This window comes from Poeciliopsis prolifica, unplaced genomic scaffold, assembly GCF_027474105.1.
Source record: "Poeciliopsis prolifica strain line A6 unplaced genomic scaffold, Auburn_PproV2 SCAFFOLD035, whole genome shotgun sequence".
Taxonomy (NCBI): Eukaryota; Metazoa; Chordata; class Actinopteri; order Cyprinodontiformes; family Poeciliidae; genus Poeciliopsis; species Poeciliopsis prolifica.
Window position 1 is genome coordinate 4239643 of NW_026562410.1, and position 27953 is coordinate 4267595.

At 40.0% G+C, this 27953-nt stretch overlaps 1 protein-coding gene across 1 annotated transcript in view; it reads left to right on the forward strand.

The window, feature by feature from the left end:
* The first annotated feature begins 8500 nt into the window (after positions 1-8500).
* The window catches only part of tnfrsfa (tumor necrosis factor receptor superfamily, member a), a 28447-nt gene continuing 8994 nt past the window's right edge, over positions 8501-27953 (forward strand). Inside the window, exons 1-3 of the mRNA XM_055052643.1 lie at positions 8501-8771; positions 22691-22850; positions 25491-25622. Coding sequence (XP_054908618.1) covers positions 8739-8771; positions 22691-22850; positions 25491-25622 — 325 coding nt within the window. The 5' untranslated portion in view covers positions 8501-8738. The remainder of the gene's footprint in view (positions 8772-22690; positions 22851-25490; positions 25623-27953) is intronic.

The following is a 27953-nucleotide window of genomic DNA, read 5'->3' on the forward strand; positions in this document are numbered from 1 at the left end:
TGTGAGGTTTTATGAAGGCTTATAAATAAACAAACAAACCAAAACAACATGGAGACGATTCACTTGGAGCACAATCAACCTTCGTCCATGGATGCTGGACAAGAGGAAAAGATTGAGGACAAATATTGAATTAAAGTTCTCTCTCCCTTTCTGTCCCTTCCTTTCTTTCTTACTTTCTGTCTCTCCATTCCCTGCCATTGCGAAATATTACAGGAGAAGAAGTAGTAGAAGTAGTAGTTTCCTTTTCACAGAAATGGGTTGGAGATAACATGAACATGAGTATCTAACTATGGCAACACTGGACTTTCTTAAAAATAATTTCTTGATGTGTATTTTTTTATTATTATTATTATTTCTTTCTACTATTTTAGTAGAAAGAATCGTTGTACATGTCGCTCTATGCACATGTCCAATGTGCACGCAGTGCTTCGCTACATTTGCTGTGATGTGCATTATTTTTATGTTGAAGGTTAAAACCTCAGAGCTGAAACTGTGGAGCATCAAAGAAAAAACACAGGAGCCACTTTGCACCCAGTTTAACACATAAATAAAGTAAACAGAAGATGGAAAATGGAAGAAGAAGAAGAAAACAAGTCTCAGCTCAGTCGGGTCCAGCCACTTTTCCCCGCGCAGCTGCTTCACAGTTCACAATTAAGCGTTTGTGGCGGTGCGAGGATTTGCTGCGCTCTTCATGTGACAAATACTCAAGTCTCTGATTTCTAGGACGTCAGCATGCTTTCTGTAAACACAGACCGGGGCGCCATTAGGCCAGCTTTGTTTGGCTCGGTGTGATAGAGAAAAGGCAGCATAATGAGGGGGTCTGTTAGCCGCATTAGAGCCCATTCTCTGTGTGAAAGAGGCTTAAGTCCACATAAAGTACATTCCTTCCCTCTTTTATTAACCTCACACACACCGATTCGTTTTCAGCACTTTGTGGGCAACAGAAATCCGATGCAGTCGGGTTTGTTTTGAGCCAAATTACCTTCAAATGTGAAAAGTCTGTGAACATATCATATTACTGCAGACCTGTGTGATCCTGGTGGGCATTTTAATTGGTAATTCCAGGTATCAATTTGCGTAAACATCATTTAAAGAGAAGAAGGCTTTAAGATTTATTTTAACTCTTAAATTTGAGTGTTGAAACTCGTAAATTTTTGACAAAAGTTCCTTTTATTACGATTACGCAGGGGTCAGCAAACTGGCATCGTCATTATCAGCTGTGACTATTCCAGTGAAAACAGAAGAGACTATATTGTGGTTTGGTGATGTCATGCTGACAGCAGCGTTTTTAAAAATAGACTGACAAAAATAAAAGTAAACCAGGAGGTAATTTGGCTTTAATTCACTGTCCAGACTCATTTCTTAAATGTAACTCAATCGTTTCTGCAATATTTGATTAATAATCTTTTTATAGGAAAATAACTTGTCTTTAAACATTTGCCTTTACATACTAAGGCAGTAACTTGAGGCAGCAATCAGATGGAGAACTGAAGCCCCCTGAGGTTAAACTGACCCTAGCTGACACAAACATACAATGTGTCGCTATTGTTGCTGAAGAATGTGCTTTTGCAGAAACAATCATGCACTTGGAGTACTTTTTCTACTTTGCAGAGTTAAAAAGATATGTGATTGTCTTTGTATATATGTCAATGAAAAGTAGACTAGCTGATTTATTTCATTAATATTATTATTATTATATGTTTGTATCTGGCATGCATTTGGATTTAATTTCCTGATTAAACACTTTTTGCTGCCGTTACAGCCATAAGAGTTGACCGACTTTGTTCAGCTCAAACTTTTTAAGTTGATTTTAGTTCTGGACAGTGTCGTTGTTTGAACCAGTCAAATCCAGCTCTGACTGCATGTTCATGGTTGCTGTGCAAAGTGAGCAGAGAATGCAACTGCTTCAGGGTCATCTAAATAATTGTCATATCAATTGTCTCAGTCACTCTCCCACACAAGCAGGCTACTAATCCACTTATCCTGGAAATGTATATATCATGAGCCACACAGTGTGATTTCAGTGTCTTTGTTAAAGTGTGTCTAATTGATAGTGCAGCTTCAGTTGCTGTGTTTTCCCTCCACTCGTGAGCCTTAAGGCTGGAGAAGGAGCACGGCTGGACGTCCCGCTCCAGTCGTCCTCATGGCCGACAAGAATTTCATCACAAATTTCATCAGAGCTCAGCATTCAGAACCTGTTGATGCTTGACTGACTCTGATTGGTTGTTTTTGACCGGAAGTGATGCATTTCTGCAGAAGTGGAGGACGTCGATCTTTTCACAGATTATCTTGTGTCATACTTTATCATAGTTATGACATGGTGACAGTTTATTGAAGAAAACTTTTGTTGTTGTTTTTTTTTTAAATAAAAGTTACATACTGCAACTTTAACGTGTCACTTCTATTTTTTTTTTGCACTTCTGGGATCATAGATTTGTTCGTCAGCATCAAACTCACTGAGGTAGTCGTGTGCATGTATTCGAAAAACATCCACAACCCCAAACAAGAAAGTCATAAAAACATGCATCTTATTATCATTATTGTTATTTTTACATCCTCCTCGTTTCTTTTCTCGGAGAAGCAAGTGAAACAATACCCTGCAGGCGTCACAAGATAAGTTGCTGACGCTCAGGAAGGTTTCCCTTTCTTTTATTTTTTTCCAGCCTCTTCCTTTGCAGGTCACTTCTGTGTAAAAGAGAGAGAGAGAGAAAAAAAAATCTGATTTAGTAGCATAAGTTTCGCACACACTCCTAATATTCACAAAGGCGGCCCTTTGTCGCTCATTTCCCACATGGGATATGTAAATTTTCCCAGTGCTGCATAACCTCTGGCTATTCATTTCCTTTAGTGGTAAAAGTTAAACATTCGTCTTCGCATTGGAGACGATAAATTGTAAAAAGAAAACCTGTTGACAAATTTGCTGCGGTTCAGGAATCCGGTATCTGAACTAATCAACCTTGTGACCATAAATACGGACTTGGTCGGGACAAGCCGGCAAACAGCTCAATCATACGCTTCCTGTTTTTGAGCACGTAGTCGGTGACCTCAGAAGGAGGAGCACAGGATGTTCTCTAAGTGGAAGATACACAGATTTCCTAGACAGCTTTTAACGAGGACGGGAGCAGATAAGTTGCATCTGTTCAATAACTGGACGAACAGTCCTGTTTTTCTTTTTCTTTTTTCTTTTTCCCGTAGCGACAACAACTAAAACATCTGATCCTCTTCTGTCACCGAGGTCAAGCATCTCTTTAATGCTTGTCACTGTGGCCTCAGACACTCAGATGTTCCGGCTTCAGTCTCCCTGTAAGCAGTTTTTCAGGGCTAACGGCAAACAGATGTAACATAAACCTTCTGACATTAAACCAGACCAAACTTTTCCTGTCTTAGGTCAGACGAGATTAAATTATTTATATTTACTAAAGGGTAGAATGAGAGGGAGAAGTTGTAGATTTTATTTTCTTCTCAAGTTTAACTTCCTTTATATTTTTAGATATTTTCTTGGAAGAGTTGTATTTTGCACCGTGGCACTTGGATCACTGGGTTGGACATCAGGGCTTTGTGGTGGCCGCGCTGAAACATCGCAGCACTTTGCATGTCTTAAAATGTTTCTTCATTGTTTCCACTGCCGTGTGCTTTGTGAAGCACACCAGACACACCCCACAGCATGACGCTGGCACCTCCACCCCCCATAGTTGGGATCGTTTGTTAGGATGGCAAATGTAAAGATTATCATTTTGGTCAAACTCTTTGATTTTTGTCCCATTAGACCGTAGTAGGTCTATAAAAAATATACCTCTTGGTAAGTGAATGCTGTTTTTTCTGTCTATCCTTTTATTTTTCTGAAGTAATTGCTTCTTCCTTTCAGAGCGGCCTTTCAGCAACCTGTAAAAACAGGTTGCTGTAAATAACTAGTCTCTCCAGACAAGCATCTTAGCAAGGCTATTTGGTGTTTCACAGTTTGCACAGAAGCATTTTCATACCCAAGGAGGAACCTGAACTGTCCAGCCCTGTGATATTCTTCTTGATATTTTTGTCTGATTTATTCGGATTAGGCCAAGATGTCATGCAAGGAAGCAGAATGCTGGAGGTGTTGCCTTGGAAGGAATTCAAACCTATTTCCAGGTTATGAAAATGTTCCCTGCGCTGTATAACCTCTGGCTATTCATTTCCTTTAGTGGTAAAAGTTGAACATTCGTCTTTGCCTCGGAGAAGATAAATTGTCAAATAAAATCTGTTGACAAATTTGCTGCGGTTCAGGAATCTGCTATCTGAACTAATCAACCTTGTGACCATAACAGGGGCGCTGCCAGGAATCTTGGGCCCCATGACAAAGAAATGTAATTGGGCCCCCCCATGCAGCTGCTGTTACAGTTTCTTAAGTCTATCTGACCCATCAAAAGCATCACAAAGGCTTGCAACTGTTTTGCTTCCTATGGTCCAAGACTGATAACTAGCACAATATTTACTGCTCATGAATTTTACATGAAGCAGTCTGCATACAGTTTGCAAGTAGGTTGCTTGAACTTTTTCTATTAGTTTTAGATTACTGAAATGTCACTCCACTCGAGCAACAGTCATAGGCAACATGCAAAATATGCATGAAGCAGTAAATAAATAAAAACGGACTTGGTCGGGAGAAGCCAGCAGACAGCTCAGTCACACGCTGTTGCAACGATTTGCACTGAAACATTTTCATACCCAGGAATGAACCAGAATTGTCCATCCCCGTGATATTCTTCTTGATATTTTTGTTTGATGAATTAGGATTAGGCCAAGATGCCACGCAAGGAAACAGAATGCTGGAGGTGTTGCCTTGGGGGAAAAAATTCAAACCTATCTCCATTTAACTCAAATGATGTGAGTGGAAACGTCAGACATTTACAAAGCCATGAGATTATGATCTGGATTTAAAAGAACAGCAAGCATACTCTTAAACTCCTGAATTTCCTCATTGTGGCTTTTAGCAAAAAGAGAAAAAAAATGTAGGTCATCCTAACATATCCAAAACAGGACATTGTTGACTTAATGTGAGTAAGATAAGGAAAAATATAAAATAAAATAATGTGATTATTTTAGACTGCATGTGTGAATATGTGATTTCAGCTGTATTTGTATGAGAACTGTCCCACTCGCGTTATAGTGGGGTGTTTGCAAAGGGAGTGGAGGTCCACTGTGACAAAATCCCACAGTTTTCAACAACATTCGACCCACCAAGACATTTTTGCCCACACCAGAGGACCTTTTGATTGTGATAACCTCGCCCTTGTCCACCTCACACCCCTCCACCCCCCAACCCCTCCACTCCCACACACACACACACACACACACACACACACACACGCACACACACACACACACACACACACACACACACACACACACGCTTCCCCGTTTCCACCTCTCTGTAATGTCACTATCATGCCTTTGGTCACAAGATATCCCACTAATCACAGGAATGTTTCATAATACTGCGGTTTCATTAGGCAGGAGAATGAGAAGTGAGCCGCTCACCCAGCAGCTTTCAGACGCGTCAAGAAGTTGCTCAATACTTGTTTCATCACTTAAATGTCCTAGATGTCCTGACAGTAATTTATTTATCCCAGCTCGGCCGTATTTTGTTTTTGTTTAGTTTTGTTTTGTTCCTTTAAATTGCCTTAGAACGGTCAGCCCAAATGTCTTCCGCTCCCCCCCCCCACCACCGCTCCCCAGACATGCGAGCTTTAAAACCGCAGGGACAGATAAGATTTTGTCTGCAGGAACCAGATTTGACAGGATGTTTATTTGATGTTGCTTAGCATAAATTAGTGTCATTAAAATCCTGGATCACTTGCCCTTCAAACAGTGGACCTTACAACATAGGAAAAAGAAAGACAATTTCCCCTAAATAGAGTAAAAAGAGAGAGGGAAAAAAAGAAAACTACCAACAACCCAAAAACAAGCCGAATTACAACTTTTCCACTGAGTTTAATGAGGACTCAGTGTCTCCTTTTGCTTGGGAAATGTGTTTTTCTCCCACTTTGGGATCATTCATTCACTTGTGTTGCACATTACCCATTTATTACTCGCAAGTTACACATTATATAGCCTGGTTAATGAGGCTGGAGTGTGTAACCAGTAAGCAAGCGAAGACTGATCAAAGGCACAGTCAAAGTTTATTTGTAAAGCCAATTTAAAAGCAACCTCAGATTGGGTGGGTATGAAAAAAGAAAAATAAAAGAAGAAGAAGAAGAAGTGCGCTGGCAGCATTAAAGGCCATTGAGGAGAATTTGATTTTCAGCAGTGATTTGAAATGATCGTAGGTCTGGCCAAACGGGATGTGAAAAAGAAAGGCCGATCCAGAGCAGGAGTCTGCACGGAAAACCTAAAATAAAATCTCCAGGGCAGACGTGGATGACTCAGCTTTTTGAAGTGAACATTTTCACAATCCAGACTGGGGCTCTTCCTGTCTACAGTGAGCATTTCAGACATGTCAAACTTCCATCCTCCATTGAGAAAATTATGTCACTTGTCTCATTCGAGTGTATTGGAGATTGGATTCCAGATTCCCAGAACCACTTCGCCTTGTAAAAGTATTTATTTTTATACCTCATAAATGTTTAAACATATTACAAGCACTGTTTTTTTTTAGGTATCTTATTGGGATTTGATGTGACAAACAAACACAACGTAGTACAAAAACAGTATATATAACAAAAGTCTGAAAAGTGCAGCATGCTTTTTAAGCTATCTTTACTTCGATAAAGCTAAATTAATTTGAGTGCAATCTAGTTCTCCTAGCTAGCTTGTTGCTCGTTGTTCAGTGAGTTGCTTGTAGAAATCCAAAATGATGAAATGTTCTTATGATAATACCCCCGGGTGTCCAAAGTGCGGACCAGGGGCCATCCGATGCCCTTGGAATGATTTTGGATGACCCAGGATCGCAGCTCAAGAACAGCCAAAATTTTGCTCGCTAATTTACGCGGTTTATGTAGATACACATTTAGAAACCGTGTCAGGGTGAAATCAAATTTAATTCGATTTGTTAGCAATATGGACTAAAACATCCAGTGGCTTTGACTAATATGTCGACTTGGTCATTTCATAATCTTGGCAAAATAAAATTCTGTTCTTTTTGCTGAAAAGATAAAAACAATCTAGAAAAACAATGATCAACTTGAAAATTTTTAGCATATGTCGTTCCGTTTTTTTTTTTTTCTGTTAAATCTATAGTTTATGTTTCGGTTTTCTACAGAAATCTGACTGCTTTGCTTATTCCATGAAAATATTGTGTTGTTTATTTGTCAGATAAAAAATTATATAAATAAAATAGTTTTTCTACTATTATTAAAAAAGAAAAACACAAACAATTCTGTGGCCGCCACAGTACTTTCAACTTGACATTTTTGAAAGTTTTGGGCATTTCTGATCTAAAACATGTGTAACCACAGATACTTTCTAAGTCCCTTGAGGGGATGTTTGAAAGAACAAAACTCTTGGGAAGTTTTCATTCAGGGACATAAGACAGAAATAGTTTCTTTATGGGATAAAGTGGCATGAAAGTCCAAAGTGGAAAGAGAAATTATACAAGATTTCCCTTTTGCTATGCTTCAAAATCTGAAAAGTGTGCCAAGTATTTGCATGTGTTACTTTGTAATAGATTTTTGCAGCATGTCTTTTTGAGCTATGTCTCTATCTGCGTTTTGAGACAGATTCTTTTCTAAATAGTTGAAAGTCTGACCGTCGTCCCTGACCCTGTGGAATAAAATCACCCCCACAGCATGATACTGCCACCACTTTTCACCATAGGGACCTTAGAGTTTTTTTGTGTTCTTAGTTATCTAGCAAACATGTTACTGTGTCCTCTATAGGGCTAACATGTCATCAAAGTACCAAAGTACGTGAAGCTAATGCTGTCAATGCAGCAGCTATTAGTCAATACATTATAACATATTAAGCTTGACTGTTTAGATAATAATGAAGAACACATAATTTTCCTCACTTTACAGCTAAATGACACCTTTTGTTGGCCAACCACACACAATCTCAGTTAAATACAATGTGGTTAGTCTGCAGTAGTAACTACAAAGTAGTAAAGATGTTCCAGAGATGCCCATACTTTTGCAAGGCACTGTCAGGGTGTAGCTGCCTTTTATAAAACCTCATAATGTTTGCTTTTGCCCCTGTTGTTTGCAGAGGTCAAAGAAGCGTCAATTGACTTGCATAAGCCATTGTTTGGTCTGGGGTTTGAAGGTTAAAAAAAACAAAACAAAACAAAACTGTTCCTCAAGGCTGCTAATGAAGACTTAGAAGTCGTTAAATAAGTCCAATTTGCATATCTGAGGCAGCAAAGGGCTTAACTACCGGTGGAACGTGTTCAGCGTTCAGAACCTGAACAATTACCTGCTTAATTGTTATCCCAGGGACGACACGGCATTCTGATTGGCTGTTAGGCGAGTGACGTCAACAGCTGTTCTCGAGGCACAGAGAGAGAGAGAAAAAAAATCACATTCGCTCTCAGACCGTGTGTCTCCCTGCTCTGAAAAAAAAACCGCTGGAAAGTTCGGTCTCTAACTCAGTGAACCTATGAAGGAAACCGGATGACGGACAGGTTTTAAGTTGGACTCGCGTGTCCGTGTTGGGTTTTTTTTTTTCACTTTAAGTGTGTGCGGGGTTTTTTGTGTTGTTATTTAGACGTTTTCAGACTGGTGCGTCGGAACGCGAGCTGCTCTGGGACTGACGCTCATCTCGAAGTTCCCAAGATGAACTTCGGTCCGGTGGTCGGAGAACTTTTTGTAAGTAGACTCGACCCGTAACCTTCCCAAACGCCTTTTAGCTGAATTGGAAACTTTCGCATGTGTCTTCATGGGTGTTTATTATTTCATTTGGGGTTTTTTTTTTCTTCCCTCTGCCGCGCTGACGCAAGTTTAACATTTGTTTTAAGAGCGAGAGCAACTCGTGTCTCTGAAAAGTGAGTTGTACCAAATCTAGCTTCGGTAAAAAAAAAAAAAATGTAATGAAAAATCACAATGGGGTTAAAATATAAATATATATGTATAGAGACTCTTTCGGAAGCTGAAATCACATCCAGGCCTGTGAACTTGTGAGGAGATAAAACAAGCCCCTTCATTGTCCCACAAGAGCTCGTACACAGGAAGCAACACTGTGTTTGTTGTTGCTGTGGATTAGCGTGTTTATTTCTGTGGATATTTAATCATTTTCCTCTCCCTGCCTCTTGCTTCTGGCTCCATTCCTCTGGACAAGTACATGTGCTGCATCATTCACCCTCCCTCAGTCCAACATTGCAACCTACCATCTGTGTTGGAGATCATGTGGTCAGATTGTACAGACATGCCCCATATGATGATGGCCCTGAGCAGAGCCGGTCCTACACTGCACGGGGTCCAAAGAGCTCTATTTCACTTGAGTGTAAATGTTCAGTTTAGAATATATATATATTTATGTCTTGTCTTAAAAATAACTAGTCTTTTAAAAGAAAAAAATCCCATAGCGATTCATGTGAATCCTCTTTTGTAAACATTTATCGTTGAGATGTTTGCAGGGGGCCATTATTTGCGAGGAAGCTAATGATTATTTTCCCAGGGAGTGGAGGCCGTGCGCCACCAATGATCTTCCTGTGTAAACACACAACCGAGATTGGAACAGACACAAAAAAACAAAATCCAGACAGGCTGAACGTCCTATATAAAATTTTAGACATAAAATATATAAATAAATGAAAACAAAACATATATAGCTGTAGAGAAATATAAGCTTTACAATGTTTTTACACTGTTTTACATCATATCAAATAATAAAGTATTTTGAGTCAAAATCCTTTATTCTAAGTATGTGTAACATAGTATAAGATAATTGGTGCCAATTATTTCTACACCCATTTCCCAATAATTAATCATGTAACTTTCTGTAAATAAGTGTCCAATATAAAAATTATTATATATAACCCCATCGACAATCTAATCTGAATTCATGCTAAATAATAATGCAAAATATTACCTGCTACAAACTTTTTACCTGCTACAGACTGTTTAACTATCCCCTTAAGCCACCAGTGAGAGCTTCTGTTTTTAAAAAGTTTGAACTTGCAGGCATTTAGTTTAATAAATTATTGATTATTCAGCAATTAAACATATTTGTTAAATAAAAAGCTGCAGTGTCTGACGTACAATGCATACTCAGTAGAGTGTGGCCGGATGGGTTAAGAATAACTGATTAACAAGGATCATCAAAACGCAGCTTGTAATTTATGAGATTTATTCGCATTTGCATTGTACATAAAATGTGACTTTATGTGAATGTATCCAATGATCTAACTCTGAAGATTTCCTTTTGTACGACGGCAACTAATATATTTGTCAGTTCAGGTTTTGAATTTAAGACAGTTTTAAGTCTATTTTTAAAGCTGAATTAAGTTAGCTTCACTCTTCATTGTATTTTGTTTAAGCTCACTAAAACCAGGAAGAGAAGATGGTTGATGTATCAACCATCCAGACCTTTAAGAGTCTTCTGGTTCTGGTCTGCTCTGCATCTCCAGAACCAGAACCAAACATGGAGAAGCAGCATTCAGCTTCTATGCACCACAGATCTGGAACAAACTTCCAGAAACCTGCAAAACTGCTGAAACACTGACTTCCTTTAAATCAACATGTTCAGAGTTGCCTTTGTTGATTTTGAAGATGGCCTCTGCATGATCTAATGCATAATCCTTGTTTCATAATAGGTGACTTCATTGTTTTTATGGTGTAAAGCACTTTGAACTTCCTTGTTGTTGAAGCGTGCTAAAAATAGACCCAACTTGTCTGTATTGTGAGGTCCCCCGCTGACCTGGGTCCCCTAACTGCTCTGACCCAAGTGTCCACTAATAACTTCTCTTAATAAGTGGCTGACTGTGGCGCTCTCCTGGACTCATTCACGCTTTAACTCAGGTTGTGTGCAGAGGGCGAGAAGCATGTTTTTTTTTTGTTGCGTATGTCTGGGGTCGCGATCTGTTAAACCCTCCCTCTGTCTCACCCCGCCGTCACACAAAAACCCCAAAATTCACCCTGCCAGTTTGTCAATTAAAAGACAGAAAGCCTCTCAGCAGTTTTTCCAGGAAGGTTTATCCCTCTCAGACCTTACACAGAGCCGGCCTTTCATTTCTACGCTGTTGGTTTTTCCACCAAAGCCTGACTTTTTTTTGTGTGTGTGTAAGTTCTACAAGTTCACTGTGAGGTCTTAATGGGCATAATATGAATTTGACGTTAATTCGGTGCAGAAAAGACACCTCTGCTTCAGAAACAAATGTTTGTCTCTTGTGAAAGAAAGAGTGGAGCCTCAAAGACAGATGGGGCAGCTACGCCTTGGCCGACCTTGCTGCGTGGTTGATAAGGGTAACAATCGTTTTCATTAAAACCGCTTTTTAATCGCAGAGTCCTTCCATTTAAATGCGCTTTAAAGATACCCCATCCGCCGATGAGACTGTAACTCTGTTCTTTGCTTCCTCTGTTGTCCGATCCATGTTTAAAGTCATGCAGTGTTCCATTACTGAAATCAGATTTACTTCTCAGGGTGGCAATGTCAATGTTTATCTCTGCTGTAAACCACAGCACATTCTGGAGGCCTTGCCAGCAACAGACCTTGTTGCTAAGGGACTGTGAGGAAACTTCCACCCAACCCCACCCCCTCCTCCACTCTCTTACCCCGCCTCCCCCCTTCCCACTGCCCCACTCCCACCCCCATTCCAAATTACCAGCGTACGTGCTTGGCCGTCCAGTAAACTTCCCGTCCTGAGTACACAGATAGGCTGATATTAGTGGCATCAATTTACTTCTTAGAATTGTCATGCCTGTGCAAATGTATACGAGATTGTTATCTGCGATTGCTTTCTGCGTTTGGGTGTTGGTTCACACAGGAAATGGTCCCCTCAGTCACTGGGGACGATGCAGACAGACATCTGGGACACACAGAGGCCAAGCTGCAGAGCCGCAGGCCAAAGAAGAAAAAAAAAAAAGAAAACGGGCCGCTCTACTCCTCATAATGCTGCTCCGCTGCAGCATGTGTCCATGAGAATAGCTGGATCCACGCTCGCGGCTAAGAGGAGTTACTCGGGAACCGGGTGATGCAATGCAGGGCCAACCCGCCCACTCCCAGACTACCAGGTGCTCCAGCGCCCTTTGTGTTGTTGCAGCCGTGATCAGAGGGGTTTATGATTCTGAAGCAACCCGTTGCTGTTGTTGAGGTGAATCAGACCTGATGATATCAAAGGTGCGCTGACTCACTAAGGGAGTGCCACCTGTTCAGAGGATGAACGACATAACGCATACCGACGGAGGCAAGTCATACCCTAAACCTACCTGAGTTCTGGAGATAAGTGGGACTAGCTAACTGCCAAACAGTCTGACCTCATCAGGCTTCGTCCTGATTCGTCGTTGTACCAATAAGTAACCCATTCTGGATTAGACGCAGTCTGCTCTTAAATGCAACAAACTGCTTTGTTGTTAAGTGTTTGGACTTTGAGCTTTCCCGGTCCTGTTCTGAGACACCAGGTGTCATGGGGTGAGCGGGGTCCTTGGTGCAAACTTTAGATTCTCCAGGTCGGCACTTTCTTTGAAGCTCTGTTGTAGAGATAACAATGACTTCTGAGGGAGGTTTGTGTGTGTGTGTGTGTTTTTTTTGTTTACTGGGGGGCTTCTGTACAGGAGAATCTAAGTGTGGTTTTTGATTATACATTCATTAGCCTTATTTTCTCTACATTATTTACATGTGGAAAGGGAAAGTGCGTCACTGGACTTCCTTTTTAAATGTCACCAAAACAAATGTTAGTGGCACTGAAGGTGTAAATTAGTCATAGCACACAGTTGTTTGGGTGAATCTCTGTGGGCGAATCTCTGGGGTCAGTAAGTTTCCGGTGGGAAACTGAGACAGAGTAAATGCATAATTCGAAGATGGATGGACAATGGTTTTCAAAATAATAATATATTCTGACATGTGTGACACACATTTTTGTGTCACCCTCCCTTGCTAATATGCCTAAATTAACTGAACAAAATCCAGTGCAACCAGTTGTTTTGCAGAAAATGATGGTTGCCTAACCTTTTGACTCATGTCAGGCCATGGCATGACTCATTCGATTTGCATAAAAATCAGTGCTACTTTTTTTTTCAATTTCTGTTTGTAAAACATTTGTATATTAGAATATTGTTTTCCATGCTCTTTACAGTTGCACACTAATCTGCATGGATCTTCCCACATTTAAGTAAATCAAAGATTGTGGTTATAATGCGATATTGATGTTTGGTGTCTGGGCTCCGTATGTCAAATAAATATTGATTATATTTGAATATGGATGATATGTATAATTTCTAAGGCTGTTAGATTATATTAGTCCTGAGAGTTTACCTAGAGGGCTACAAAAAAAGTTATTCAATGACTTAAAAGCATCAACTTTTTTTTTCAATAGATTATCAGTGAACTGCAGATAATTTTCTTAGTGAAACTACCAGGAATTATATTAGGTCACATTTTTGTAATCAGACATTGATAAAGCATTTTCAGGATAAGAAACCTTTGGTATTTCAATAAGACTCCGTTTTCGCTGACTGGATACTCCCAGTGGGTTTTAGGCATCGGCTGCTGTGAAATTCTCCTGCTATGATACTGTGTGACTTAAAAGCTACAGTTCTAATAGAGCGCCTTGATTAGAATAATATGTACCAGTCCTTCAATTTTACACAATAAGTGTCAGTGTTTTTTGGGGGGTGGGGGAGGAGGTTTCCACTGGAAAAAAAAAGCAACAAGCAAAATTTGAGTTTTGTTGCAAGTATGAGGAAACACAGCAGTTGCCTACATTTCTTTCTGCTGAACAGTATTGTGCAGCAATACATTTTTTCAGTTCTCTATACAGCTAATGAAAGCGTCTTAACTTCAATTGTGGTGTTTTTAGCTAAACACCACACAAATGGCAGAAAATGTTAATGGTTCTGATGCTACAGGGCCATATGATTTAAACGTTGCGGAAAACAAAAACTTAATTTTTGGAACTTTATACAACATTGATACTCCTACCGATTCAGGGAACCTTTTTTTTAGACACAGGTTGCTGGTTTCTTATCAATTCCTCTAGTGTAAGACTAACATGGTACCTGACTGGTCCAGACTATTTCAGTGTAAGGAAATTAAATGGATTGATAAACATTTCTCTCTGTTGCACTCTCCAGCGGTTGTACTGAGCATTATCAACCATCTTTCACAAGTCATCTAACACCTTGTTTTTCTGAATTTCATTTTCTTTTCACATTGAGAAAACAGGTAGCTGCAAATTTGATCAAACTTTACAAAAACATTCTCAGGACAAAACACAAAGATGGTTTTAAAGTGATGCATAAGATAGATTAATTCATTTTCAGACTCTGTGATGAACTGCCTTGTCAGTGACTGACTACACCTAGTACCAGCTCTGCGATGCACTGACGTACAGGCACCAGGAAATATGACTTAACATTAAGCCACGGTGGTGAAAGGTTTGCATCAGTGCCAAATTCTTTCTCTTCCTGCTCTCCTGGACGAACAGACTTGCTCTCATAAAAGTCTCCAGTCCCGGAACAGGCTCAATCTTTGTCCACAGAATGGACATCTGTTTACAGAGATGTAAATCTGGCAGGGATTCCTGTTATTGATGGCCTCTGAAGACCTCTACCAGACACATACTCTGCATTTTTGCTGTGATGTGTTTATAGAGAGTGTTACAAACTGCCTGCACTTTCCTCTCCCCTCCTTGCGCCACACACAAAGGTGAGCTTTAATGGAACAAATTCAATTGTCTCTGGAGTGTAGTCGTTGGATCCTTGCTCATTCTTTCCTGGGTTAGTCACCTCTTCCTGCTCCTCTTCATCCCTCGCTCTCTCCCGGATTAATCTCGTGAATTGGAGCTTGGCGTCTCTGCGACAGGCGTAATAGGAATTTGAAAAGGGGCTAACTCAATAGCCTCATTGCGCACAAATTCAATTTAATGTTCAAATTCGGAGTCCTGGCTTAGCCTTAAATCGCACTCTGCATGACTCACGGTGACGGTGTTTACATTTACAAGCAGTTCGCTTTTTGAAACCACAGAGACCACCTTCACATCTCTAAACAGTCTGGAAATGTGTCACACAACACCTGTTGACAATTCTTGAACTTTTCATACTTCCAGTATTCACCTTCTGCTGTCACACCAGTCATTTCACCAGTGTTGTGGTCAACAAGGTAACTGAGGAAATTCATTACCATAGCCGTCATCGGTTTGTTTGTGTGTTTTCTTCTTTTTACTCTCCTGCGGCAGTGAATGCAGCCCCGGCCTGCATGTGTGGCGCACCGTCACGCTCGTCTAATCAGAGGGGCATACCTCCAGAGGAAACTGAAGAATTTTAGTCGTGGAGCGGGGCTGCAGCTTCCCCGAGTTAAAAATATCCAGGCTGGCGGATATGCTGCTAGTCTGATCTGGTGCTGGGCCCGCTCTGAGGGAACAGTTTGGAGCTGAACCCTGCATGAAGCCTCTGTATTGTCTCGAGCTTCCTGTTCTCCCTGAGAGGAGGGGGCCGCCGCATTTCACACGCTCCCACTCATACACTACAACCATGCGCGTTAATGCACGTGCGCGGGGCCCAGCGTGTGCGTCAGTGCGGTTTTCTAACTGTTAGCGCCGTCTTGTTTTCTCCACTGCTGAAAACTTGACATGGGAGTCGTTCCCCTTGCTCTCCATCATTCAGCTTTATAAAGACGAATGCATCCCAGCTTGGCTGAACTTTAGATGTATTCCCGCTGATGAATCAAGCGTCAGCGTTAGCTCTCTTGACAGTAGCCGGGTTGCACTTGTCTTTGTCAACTCACACAAAATGTCAGTGTCATTTATCACTGAAGGAAAGCACGGTCACCTCCTTCCGTCTCCAGAGAGAGACGGGATTTATCTGTAAAGCAGGGGGAGCGTTCACTGTCCTGTCAGGGTTAGCCTTGAGGGATTTGAACTGTGCAATATTAAACAGTGTCAGCAGAAGCTGTTGTAAGCAAAACCCTAATTACAGAAAATTCCTATCCAGTCTGGAATCTGTTTTAGATTTTTTGTTCTTCCAAGTTTGGATTAGTCTAGAAAGATATTTACATTTATAGATTTTTTTTGTTACATTATAGATATTTACATTTATAGATATTCTTCTGATTTGAATATTTTGCTCATCATATTGCCTGAAATGTTTGTTCATCTATCAACCAACCAGCTAAGTAGCTAGCGATACATCCATCTGCCCACCATCCTTCCTTCCTTCCTTGCTGTCCTTTGTTTTCACAGGGTCAGATGCAACGGCTGAAAACTGTAGAAACACTTGTGGCAAATTCACTGTGAACTTATGTTATTATATTAAAAGACGTGTACAAGCACAAAGAACAGAGAATTAGGAAAAGCACAGAATCTTGATAGTTGGATTTGCTGGAGCCCTGGTGAGTTTTGTGTTCCAACTTAAGAACAATAATGCCCTTTGTGAATATTACTGTGTTGATTTCCACATGTTCTTTTATGCCAAAGAACCACCTGATGACCATGCAAGAGCAGAAGAATTATGATAAGCTTACGTAATGCAGAACAGTACAACAGCTTTGAATAAGTCATGCTGAATACTCCAAACTCTTGACCCATGTTCTTCTTCTTTGGAGATTAACTTTCGTGTCACAAGGAAATAAAATCGTACTGAGAATTTCTTGACAGATCACAAGAGCAGAGTTGACCAGAAAAGTCATAACTATATGAAATTAAATTTCTGTTGTGTTGAATTTAGTTACTCAAAAATCAAGATCAAAAATTGGTATAATTTGTCCTAAGCTTTTTGTGATGAGGAAAAAAAAAGGTGGTTATTTATTGTGAAAACAATAAAAGTGGTCTTTTTTGGCAGGAGAATTTACAGTAATGCATGTAATTTACAATCACAGCCACAAAAACAGAAAATCTAACTTGAAAGTAACAACAAAAAAATCTGATTATTGAATGGGCAACTTCTGGAGATTAGATACAGTCCAGTCTAGTGCTAAATGGGAAACAGTTAACAGTGTTAAAGCATGTTAACTAAAAATGTTGATTATTTTTTGTTCTGCTGTTGTGGAACTGTGGGGAGAAAGAAAATAGAAATAACAATTCGACCAATGCTTTTAGTTTTTAGGGTATGTAAATGTCTTTATTGTCACAAGTACTTACAATTCTCAAACAATTCAATTACAATTAAATGGTACAATAACTGCAAATCACAATTTTCTACAGAACCTTTGTAAAAACACAGCCTGTGAACCGGGAAGCAGTTACAGTAATTGTGAAAACACAAAAATGAGGTTATCTTTTGGTAATGGATCCACCTCCGGCCTGAAACAAAGAGTGAAACCTGCTCTGATTTATCCTGAAACTGATTTTGATTTGTGTCACACTTTCAGAACTAATATGTGGTCTAAGGAAAAGACCTAATAGAAATCATGACACGGTTTACTAACTGTGTTTTTACTGTTGTGGATTTGGTGTGCACCTGGTGGTGAATCAGGCTCGGCGATGCGGCAGCTGTAATTCGCTCTCTCTTTCCTTGTGGTTGTCGGAGGCCACTGTGATAAAATATTGAGTTCTCCTAAGGTCACTGGGGGGAGGCGTGCACATCTGACATTTGAACTGGAATAAACCTTTCATTTTTCAGTGACTTATGTACTTTTTTCACAACATTCACGCTGCGGTGAAGATTTGTGCTCCTTCCTCAACCTCGTCATGTGCCGGAGTGCTTAAACATCTTCAGGGTAAAAAAGCTGTTTTCCCCGTAGCACCATGGAAATACAGGAGGCATGCATAGCTGAGAATTGGCTCATTCAGTTGTTTTCTCAGAGCCTGCGGAGGTTGATGATCTATAATCTGATAAACTGCTTTCACTGGTGTTTCAGCGGCAAATCATTGCACAGTTGAGGTTGCTCCCCAAACTTTGATTGGACTAATTGATTTTTTTCGGGGGGGAATGTCCTTTCTCTTACTTTGCAAGTAAGATGAGAAAGGCAATCAAAGGTCTTGGAAAAGTGCGAGTTTATGGATTTAAAGTTACACAACTGTTGCTTTTGTGCCTTCATTGATAACAGAACATGATTTGCTAATTGGAGCAGCATGATGTGGAGAGTCAGGTCCCACGTCCGGATATCGGGATATAATGAGGTGCAGCGTGTCATTGCTTAGTTCTTGGTTTGGACTGAAATCATCCTTCTGATTTGAAATTAATAATACAGCTTAGTTTCCTCTATGTATCCACGTCGTCATTTCTCTGCAATTTATTTTCCTTTCCTTTCCGCCCCGACATTATTCCCTCAGGGATTGCTAAGTTGTCACAGGCCTGTAAAAGACCCATTGATAACCTGGGTCATTTTAAAGGATGTCCTGTCATTTAGGCACAAATGCGTCCTCAGTGTGCATGGCATATGTTGGGATTGTTCCAAGGCAATTTGGAAGAACCCAGGGTGTTTAGAGGAAGCGGAGGAGCGCTACTGTTGTCGGACACATAGAAAGTCCCTCATTATTTTATTGTAACTTTTATTAGTTTAACTCACAGCCACAAAGGCACTGTACAAACTTATCACTGAGTTGGACAATGACAGTAGGACACTGTTGTAAGACATAATCTGCTGCCGAGCTCAGTCATTGTACAGAGGATAGAGGAGGCTGTGAAGTGGACTGAGCCTCTGCAGTCGATGCTGGAGTGCTTCCAGGGATTGTGGGTTTGAAGGGCTTTCCACACTGAGGTTACGGTCACTCTGGTCTTCCTCCTCTCTTGGTGAAGGATGTAAGAGTAAACCACATTCTAGACAGCCGTAGTGTTTATGTACACAGCGCAGTCCCCTTGTGCTTTTGATGTACTTCAGTAGTATTTAGCAGCAAGATTGAAAAGCATTTTGTTCCAGAAATGACACAAATTCTCATCAGCTTAGAAAAATAATTTATTTGTTTCTTTCTCTGGCACATTGAGAAGTTATTGTGCAGCTTGGCTATCCCATGAAAGCAATCCATTTTTACTTTTTCTAATCCATTTTACTCCTTAGAGCTGGAACTATTAACCGACTAATTAATCAGATTGTAGATAAATTGCATTAACATAGTTTTGTAGTGCCAATAACAACAAAACAGAGGGGAAAATAATCCAGCATCATATTGCGAATCACAATAAGAAAATAAAAACAGAAAATGTTTCCCCAAGGTCCTGGCCCTTTCTACAGCACATTAACAAGGACAACATTTCCAAACACAACGCCAAGAGAACACAAAACAAATGCAAAAAGAAAATAAATATCTAAAAAGTATGCCACGTTGAATAAAATTTAGCCAACCACAAGAATAAGATGTAAGAAACTAAATTTTACACAACAATCAAACAGAAAGCATACAGTGTTGTGAAAATGAAAAACATACAGGGAAAAACTAGTGCATGCACATATGAAGTCACACACAACATAACATTCCACCTTCCCTTAAAAGGACAAATGATTATTGGAGCACAACAAACAGTAGCAGACTGTGGCGGTTCATTCATTCATCACCCTGGGCGAGCTCCTCTTTGGACCCAGAAAAAATAAACACAATATATTAATTGTATTTTGAGAAAACTAAGAATCTGCTTTTCTAAAATTGACTTGAGGCCCAAATAACATTAAAAGTTGTTTTTGCAGCTTCATAAACATAATACATGCTCTATAAATCTTTTAAAAACTACAACTGTGACTTAATCTTGTAGGTTGGTGGTAAACATTAGCATCATTAGCCAGTGTTGGGCAAACTGCATTCCTCAAGGACTGGGGTCCTGCAGCTTTTAGAAGTCTCTGCTTCAGCATACCTGGCTCTAATATTAGCTTATTAGCAGAACTAGACTGCATACTAGGAAGGCAGTTTCACAGTTTAATTCAAGTGCAATTGAAAACAAACACATTTAAAAGTGTTCCCTCGAGGAATGCTGGTAAGATCTTCTCAATTCCTCTCCCACCATCATCTGTCTGGCACCCTTGCTGGGTCGGCAGCTTCTTTGGTTCCACTAAGCGGTATGGCACGGATCAGTTAAGTTCGTACCACTATTTTGTCTGTTTCCAGCATAGAGGCGACCCATACAATAACTCGTACAGCAACGTTCCTAGTCCTCCATTGGATTGCTCTAGTACCCTAGAGCAATAGTACAGTATAGTCAAAGTAGAGGTACTGGTGTCAGACAACCCAGTCCATTGACTGGAAGAAAGAAAAATGTCACTTATTATTATACTAGCCCACAACATTTGATGTCACATTAGTATGACACCATTTTGGCATTGGGTTTAACCCCGCTTGCCCAACCAGTCAGCGGAGGCAGAACGCTGACTGGTGAAGATAGCCTACCCACTCTGATAGGTGGAGGAAATGCTCCACTGAATATGCTTTAGCATGTGGAATTGCACCAACATTTGTGTGTGGGCAGCAGCATGGCCTAGCTATCCAGCAGTCAGGAATTCGCAGCAGTCTTCCTGTTTTTGGTAAAGCTTTGACCCAGCATTACCAAATTGCTATTGTGTTTCTCTGCAGTGTTAGCAAAGTTACCATTACTTAAACAGCTTTGTCCATAGGTATTCCTTGAAAATGTGAACATTTATCTCAAAGAACTGGCAACATATTCAACTAAAGCATGTTCTCAATCTTCAAGCAAAAGTCGGAAATTATAAAACACCAGTTTGACATTTCTTAAGTTATAGAGATTTCACTTTCAGTTTACACTCCATTCTGATACAGAACCTAACTAACTGTGATCCACACATGAGAGTAGAGAAGGGGTGGGCAATCCCAGTCCTCAAGAGCTGGTGTCTTGCAACTTTTAGGTTTGTCCCTGGTCCGACACACCTCACACTGCAACACACTGATCCTCGAGGACTGGAGTTGTCCACCCTTGAAGTAGTTGGTGTGACGTATTAGCTCTTAAATTTTGCGTAGACAACGACTGGAAAGCTGAAATTTTTTCAGTTTTGGTCACCAACCAATTTTTTGTGTGCATCTCTTACACCAGCCGTATTATAAACCGGCACTGATAGCAGTGATGGGTTTATATGTGCATGCAATGGTCTTTAAGTGTTAAAATAGAGTTCAGTCTTTTTAGTTGAGGGATCGATTTGGAGAGCAGGGAATCTGTGTATTGTCAATTGGACACCTGGCGTTTACCTCTGGATTGGCTTAAAGCATGTGGATTTGGTGGAATGTCACGTTCTGCATCTGTGTTATGGAACGGGATTACCTTCAGTGCAGCTCACATTTTCCCAGTCATCTTTATTTTCACTTTTTTTTTTCTTTCCACTGCTTTGCCTTGCATATGTTATATGCTGATTTTACTCTTTCCTTTTCACACGGCTTTCTACTTTTCTCAATTCCATGCCTCTCCAGTCGCACGCACGCGCCACACAAACGTGCACAGTGTACTCAGGCAAAGACTCACCCTGTGTTGTGCAAGCTGTTAGTCCCGCCTCTCATCTATCTCCCTCCCTTTTCCTCTCCTTCCCTCCTGTCTTCCACCCCCCTTCCCCAGAATGTTTGGATAGATCTAAATGGTGTGATTGTGACTGCTCTGCCGGTCGTCTGCCTCTGAGCGTCTTTGGAAAGTCTGACGTGAAGGGAAAAGGCAGAGGCAGAGAGAAAAAGGGAAAGGTTCTTCTGAACAACAAGGCATGGCGGCCCTCCAGAGAGTCAAATCCAGCGTCATAAGTCTTCTCTCCGTCCCTTTTCTCTTTATTCCTCTCATTCTCCCACACTCTCTTTTTAGGGCACCTATTCCCTGTCGAGCGTCCCATCTTCAGCATGTTGTCTACAGTTTCTCTGTCCTTCTTTCTTTCTCTTCCTCTTAACCTCTAGTGGTCCAGTGGAGGCAGAACGAAGGGAGGGGGGCTTGCCACCGCACAGGAGAGACAAAACCTCTAGATCTAGGACTCTCTTTTACCCTGGGAGGTGTCCTGTTGCGTTTTAGGCTCTTCGTCGTGGTTTCACATGTCGTGGCATTCAAAGAGGCCGGGTTAAAGAATGTGGGCCATTTGAAGTAGAAGCACTAAAGTGTGTTGTTTGCCAGTGAATGGGGCCTTCTCACGTTGACATGGTGAAAAGCGTGTGAATAAACACCAGCGCCTGGGGGGCACACTAAAGTGTTTGGCTATATTCTTCTCTGTACCCCACCTATACAGGCCTGTTATTATCTAACACATGAATGGATCTCTGGGATTCACATTGAATATGAGCACCGGGCCGCTGGTAGCCAAGGTACCTTATCGAACTCTCGACAATAGAAGAAGTAGCTTCTGTCCTTTTGAACCTCGATGGTGGAGTAATTAAATTTGGCCCGCATGCTGCGCCGCATGTAATTTAGTTGGTGTATGTTTCCTCATCCTGTGCTCATGAGATTATGTTGCTCCTAGTTGTGACCAGCTGCGTGGCTTCCTTAATTGCTTTCCCACAGCAGATGTTCAGATCAGATGGTTCGCATTAAGTCATAGATTGCTCACACAAGGTTTCCTATGAAGATACGCTCTCGTCTTTTGCTGCCCCTTCGTCTGATGAGTTTAAGTGAATGAGTCTGCATGGTGTGGAATCACAAAAAAGTAAATCAAAGCTCATGCCTTTCTCTTCTCTCTCTCTTCCCCCCTTCCACCCAATGTCTTTATTGTTTCCCTGACCTTGATGATGCAGGTGGTGGTGGCAGCACTGATTGTTTGCCACGCGGCAGAACCCCCGGCCCCTCAGTGGTCCGGAGAGGAGTACAGAAACCTCACTCTGAGACGACTCAGGACGTGTGTGGAGAATGAGCAGTACCTCCACCAAGGACTCTGCTGCCTGAACTGCAAGGAGGGTAAGAAGGAGAAAAACTCTTAAATACTCTAAAAGGAACCACTTACTGCCCCATTAAAAAAACACAACAAAGAACAATGCTCCATGTTCTCTAATCTAATTTCTAGCTTAACTTGCCGAGCAACACTGCAAAGTGCTAGAAGTCTAAAATTACAAATTCATTCAGACTTTTGGAAAGATTTTAAACTTATCTTTGCTGCTGCAAAGATAAGACATAATTTGTTCTGTTCTTAACATAATTTTCCATTAGCAGGTAATCATTTCTGTTTAGTTGTTTTTAAACTCAAACAGAAGAGCCTTTTAATAAACCTTATTGCCTAGATTTGACTGGCTTCCTTTAACAGTAGTGTCATTATTTTGCTGACTTATTATAAACTAAATGTAGGTCACCATAAGCATCAATATTTTGCCCTATTTTCCAATACAGAAAGCAAAATGTGTATTGCAACTTACATGGCAGCTATTTATTTTTTTCTTTCAGAACCTATTTTAACATTCACACATGTATGGAAAAAGTCTGATAACAATTAAAATTTCAGCATATTTGTTCAATTTCCCGCAATGTTTTGTTAATTAATCAACATTTTCACTGGATCGTTCAAATATCTGAAGTCTGTATTTTTTTTCTTATTTATTAATAGTGTCACATATAAGAAGCTCCCACCATTTTCTGCCTCTTAATGGATTAACAAACAGTATTTTGCAGTTGGGGGAAAAAAATCTAATAAAATCAGGGATATATATACTTCACTGCTATTGGGGATAATTGTATCTTCCAGTGTGTCTTAAATCCAAAACCTTACTTATGTACATTTTTAGACACGCATTTTTTTTATTTCCATTTTTGTGGCGTAATCCTAAACCATAAAATTGCATTTGATTGAACTTGGAATCAGTGAGTCAGAACTCTGGAAAAATATGTTGCCAGAAAAACTCAGATTGTTGCATCTATAGGATTGAAAAGGTCCTTCAACATCACCAGGACCAAACAAACAAATGAAGGAAGACTAATAACAATCAACATGTATTAATAGGTATTTAATTCTTTCAACTGAGCGATGTGGGTAATCAGAAACACTAGCAGAACAAGAGGAACACAACAGTAATTTATTTTCTAATAAGATACATCAAAATTAATTAAAAACGTGATGCAAAACTTCAAAAGAATTAGAAGTAAATAAGAAAATGATTCATTTATATAACTAAAACTTTGTCTGGTTTGTCACCTGAGGAAAAATACAAAATTATAAAATATATAAATTTGTTATCCCTTGATGTTATTCTTTTTCAGCTATCCTCAGATTTTCAGGAACCAGAAGACTAGAAGGAAACCTTGTTCCAAAAGTTTAGGGATTCTTGCATATTTTTCAGATAACTGTTCCCCCTCCCTTTGTTTTACAGATCATTTACAAGTAGATGCTATAAATAAATATAGTTTAGTGTCCGCTTCCTGTGTTCTGAACTTTGAACACTATAAATTACATTATTTTCCTCCTCCTCCAAACTCCGAAAAGTTTGGAAATATTGTCCGCACCGCTCCGTCTGGAAATAAGGCTCGACGACCAGGAGCAGAAAGCCCGTCGCTCCGTCTGAGCTCCAATAGAGCTACAAAATAAGTGGAAACTCCAGGGCTTGAAGTCAGAGTTGTTTTGAAGGTCCAAGTCATTAAAAGCACCAACCTTCTCAATTAATTATGTACATAATGTGATAAACCATTTAACTTGTCCTGGGCCCGGAATATATTTAGCCAGAAAGCAATTACTGTATTCTACTGGTGGCTTATTGAGTTATTTCATTTGCAATTCTCAATTCTGGGGAGAAAAAACAATGTTTTTTGTCTATGATTGAGTTCATTTTTAATGCTGGTTTGTTTTTGGTATTTTGTTCCTCTGGCTCTTCCAGGGGCAACCTTCATCAATCAGCCTGTAACTTATGCAATCACACGCATTGATTGAAAACTAAATCCCAGAGGACAGCTGGTTTATTTCTGTGGGCCTCCATCGTTTAATGACAGCAGCTACAACGCTTCATTCCTGCTTGTTTTCCCACTTGTTAATTAGTTCTTGTTAATTAGCTCATATTAATTAATGGAGGAGAGATTTGTTTTTCACCAAGTTATCTTTAAGTAACTGTGACAGTCGAGTAAAAAAAAGAAAACATTTCTAACTGAAGATGTCTGTGCTCTGTGTTGCGTCTTCCCCCCATGCCTCAGTCTTTTTTTTCTTCTTCTTTTTTTTCCTCCCATTTGTACATCAGATAAATCCTGAAAACACATGAGAATCAAGTGGTTTTATTCATGGCATGCTTGAGCTGATCACAGAGATGATAAGTACAATAATCCAGCAGAGTGAAGTAGGTCAAATCACTTTGTAGTTCGCTCAATCATTCCCTCTTATAGCTCTTATGACACGAACACTTCCTGAACATAAAAAAAAGAAGACATGTATAACATAGAAACTTCTGTTTCCTCTGTGTTTAGCATCGCTTTACCTTATGGCTGCCTAGCACTCTGAAATGTCGTGCTGTGGTGCGGCCTGTTTCAACAGGAAGCGCATCTGTATAATGGAGTCATTATTGACAGGACATTTATATTTGTGGGGAGATGAGTTGTGGTCTGATTGTTTTCTTATTTTATTTGCAGGAACATTTGTGCAGAAGCCCTGTGAAGGTGATCTGGAGGAAGGAACCTGTGTGTCCTGTGAACACGGGCAGACGTACACCGAGCATCCAAATGGGATGAACCGCTGTCTGCCCTGCACACACTGTCGCCCAGGTAGCCAAGTTCTCAGTTTCTTTACAAATGTATCGTTTATTATTAATTGGTCAATAAAATTTTGTATTTTCCGAAAATAAAATATGCATCTTCAATATTAGTTGGAGGAAAAAGTTTATTTGGTCTTTCTTTTTTTTAAAAATGGTAAATAGGTCCTAGTTGTCAGATCAAAACTGGTCTTCTAAGCATTGTAGCGAGCTAACGTTGCTAACTTGGCAGAAAAAAATTCTGTCAGGACTAATTTTAGTTAACGGCAGTCAAAATATTTTTTCCAGTCTCCTTACCATGATGCAGTCAGTCCATAATTCATAGCACAATATATTGGGATTGATATTGGTATTGGCCAATGTCAGTATCAGTCCATTAACTAAAACAAGGTTGATATTAATAACCATTGTTTATTTCCATATTGATGCCTTCTGTGTTTTATTGGTGTTTTATGATGGTGTTTTTTTATTGGGCCATATGACGATGATGTAGGGTGTTTAACTTAAGCAGGTGTGCTAAACTTTTTTATGATCTCAAAGGGGTAAGAACATGTATACATTATAAATAATTGTCTGCAATTAATTATATCTGTTATTGTTTTTCAGCAATGAGAGATATATTATTATCGGATATTGATATTGGCCCAGATTTTCAGTGACAACTTCTGCTCTGAGGAGTGTTGCTACATGTAAAATTAGTTTGTTTTTTTGTTTTTTTTCAGTTTTTTTATACCTAAATTAATATTTATATTCTGAAGCAGCTGCATTCTTATGGGAAAATGTGCAATTAATTGTAAACTCTATCTAGAGAAAGTAATACTGTGTCTAAAAAAAAATCTAAACAGAATTTTTTTGACTGTGGGAATTGTGTGTAGAGTTGCTTCAGGTCAGCAGCTGATTTCTTTACACATCTAAATTATCTCATTGGATTTTCTTATCTTATTTAAATGTCCATTTAGGCACTAAATAAGACAAAATGTTTTTCTAACCATATTTCCCATTTTCTGTGAGCAACTTGCTCCAGAATCCCAGTGTGCTTTAAAACGTAGATGGGGGAGAAAAAAAACACTGACACCTATCTGAGTCTCCCCTCCATTTGATTCTTTGCCTTTTAAAAGAAAAATCAGATAACCACAGAGTGTTCTAAAGATCCTGCTTGTCAAAGATGTATTGTTTTAGGAAAGCTGATAGCTCTTTGTCTGTGCCCTGCGCCTTTCACGTCCACAGCTGAAAATGGGATCTTATGATGTTACATGGAGCAGCAGGGCGTGTCTTTGTTGTTTTTGTTTCCCGGCCTGAATGCGAGCGTGTTACTTGTCTCGGGAAGGTTTTGCCTGTGTGTCCATCTTACCTGGCTGAACCGGGTGTGGCTGTGTGTCATTGTCTTCCCCCATACTGGGCGTCTTTGTGTCTGATGAAAGGCAGCAGCCACAGAAAAGAGAATACTGTTACATAGGTTATTCACTTATTTTGCTTTTAAGGTTTTGGTTGTTTGTTGTTTTTTTTTTCCCTGATCTTTTTAATGCCTTTCATAATCTTGTGACACTAAAACAAAAAGTTAAGTTTAAACTTTTAAGTCCCACGTTGCATTGTGGAGTGCTTGCACTTATTCTGTGCCACGCTGCGATGTGAAACACTTCAGAACTTCCTGTTGGGAGCTGCTGTTGATTTAATGAATCATGTATGGTGTCACATGAATGAACTTTGCTTTAGTGTATTTTGTGGTTAGTGCCGGTCCATTTAACCATGTAATATTTCAGACCTCAGTTGAAATTAAAATAATAATTTTAAAAAAAACTGGTGAAAAGTTGCTTTGGTGCATCAACCTGATTCTATAATACAGACTCAGGCGGCACAGAGTTCATGACGGTTTAATGTAACTGAACTCCTTAGTCGGTGACTTGGCTGCAACTTCAGTTTTGTGCTTTATTTATTGATTTTCCCCAAGCTGGTAATCATGTTTCTAGCTTCCGAGCTTGTTTGTGTTGTATTTAAGCATCACACCACTGAGCTGACATCCATCAACTTGTCTCCTCCATGACACATTTCCATTGGAAAAACTTTTGCCTGTGTGGCTCAGGGAAGGAAACAAAACACTGAGTGTGAAGGTCCTCTGCTGGTTTTAAACAACAAAACAATAGAGCACAATGAAACCTGAATTATAGCTTGATCACATTAGGGAGAAGGCAAACAGTTATGACTAAATTCACAAACAATGTCTGGGCTGGAGCTGTGAATTTCAGCTGACCTCTCTATTCCAACCGACTGAGTCCTCAGCTCAATACGACTGTTCTTTCCTCTGAACACACACACACACACACTCACACACACACACACACCTTGG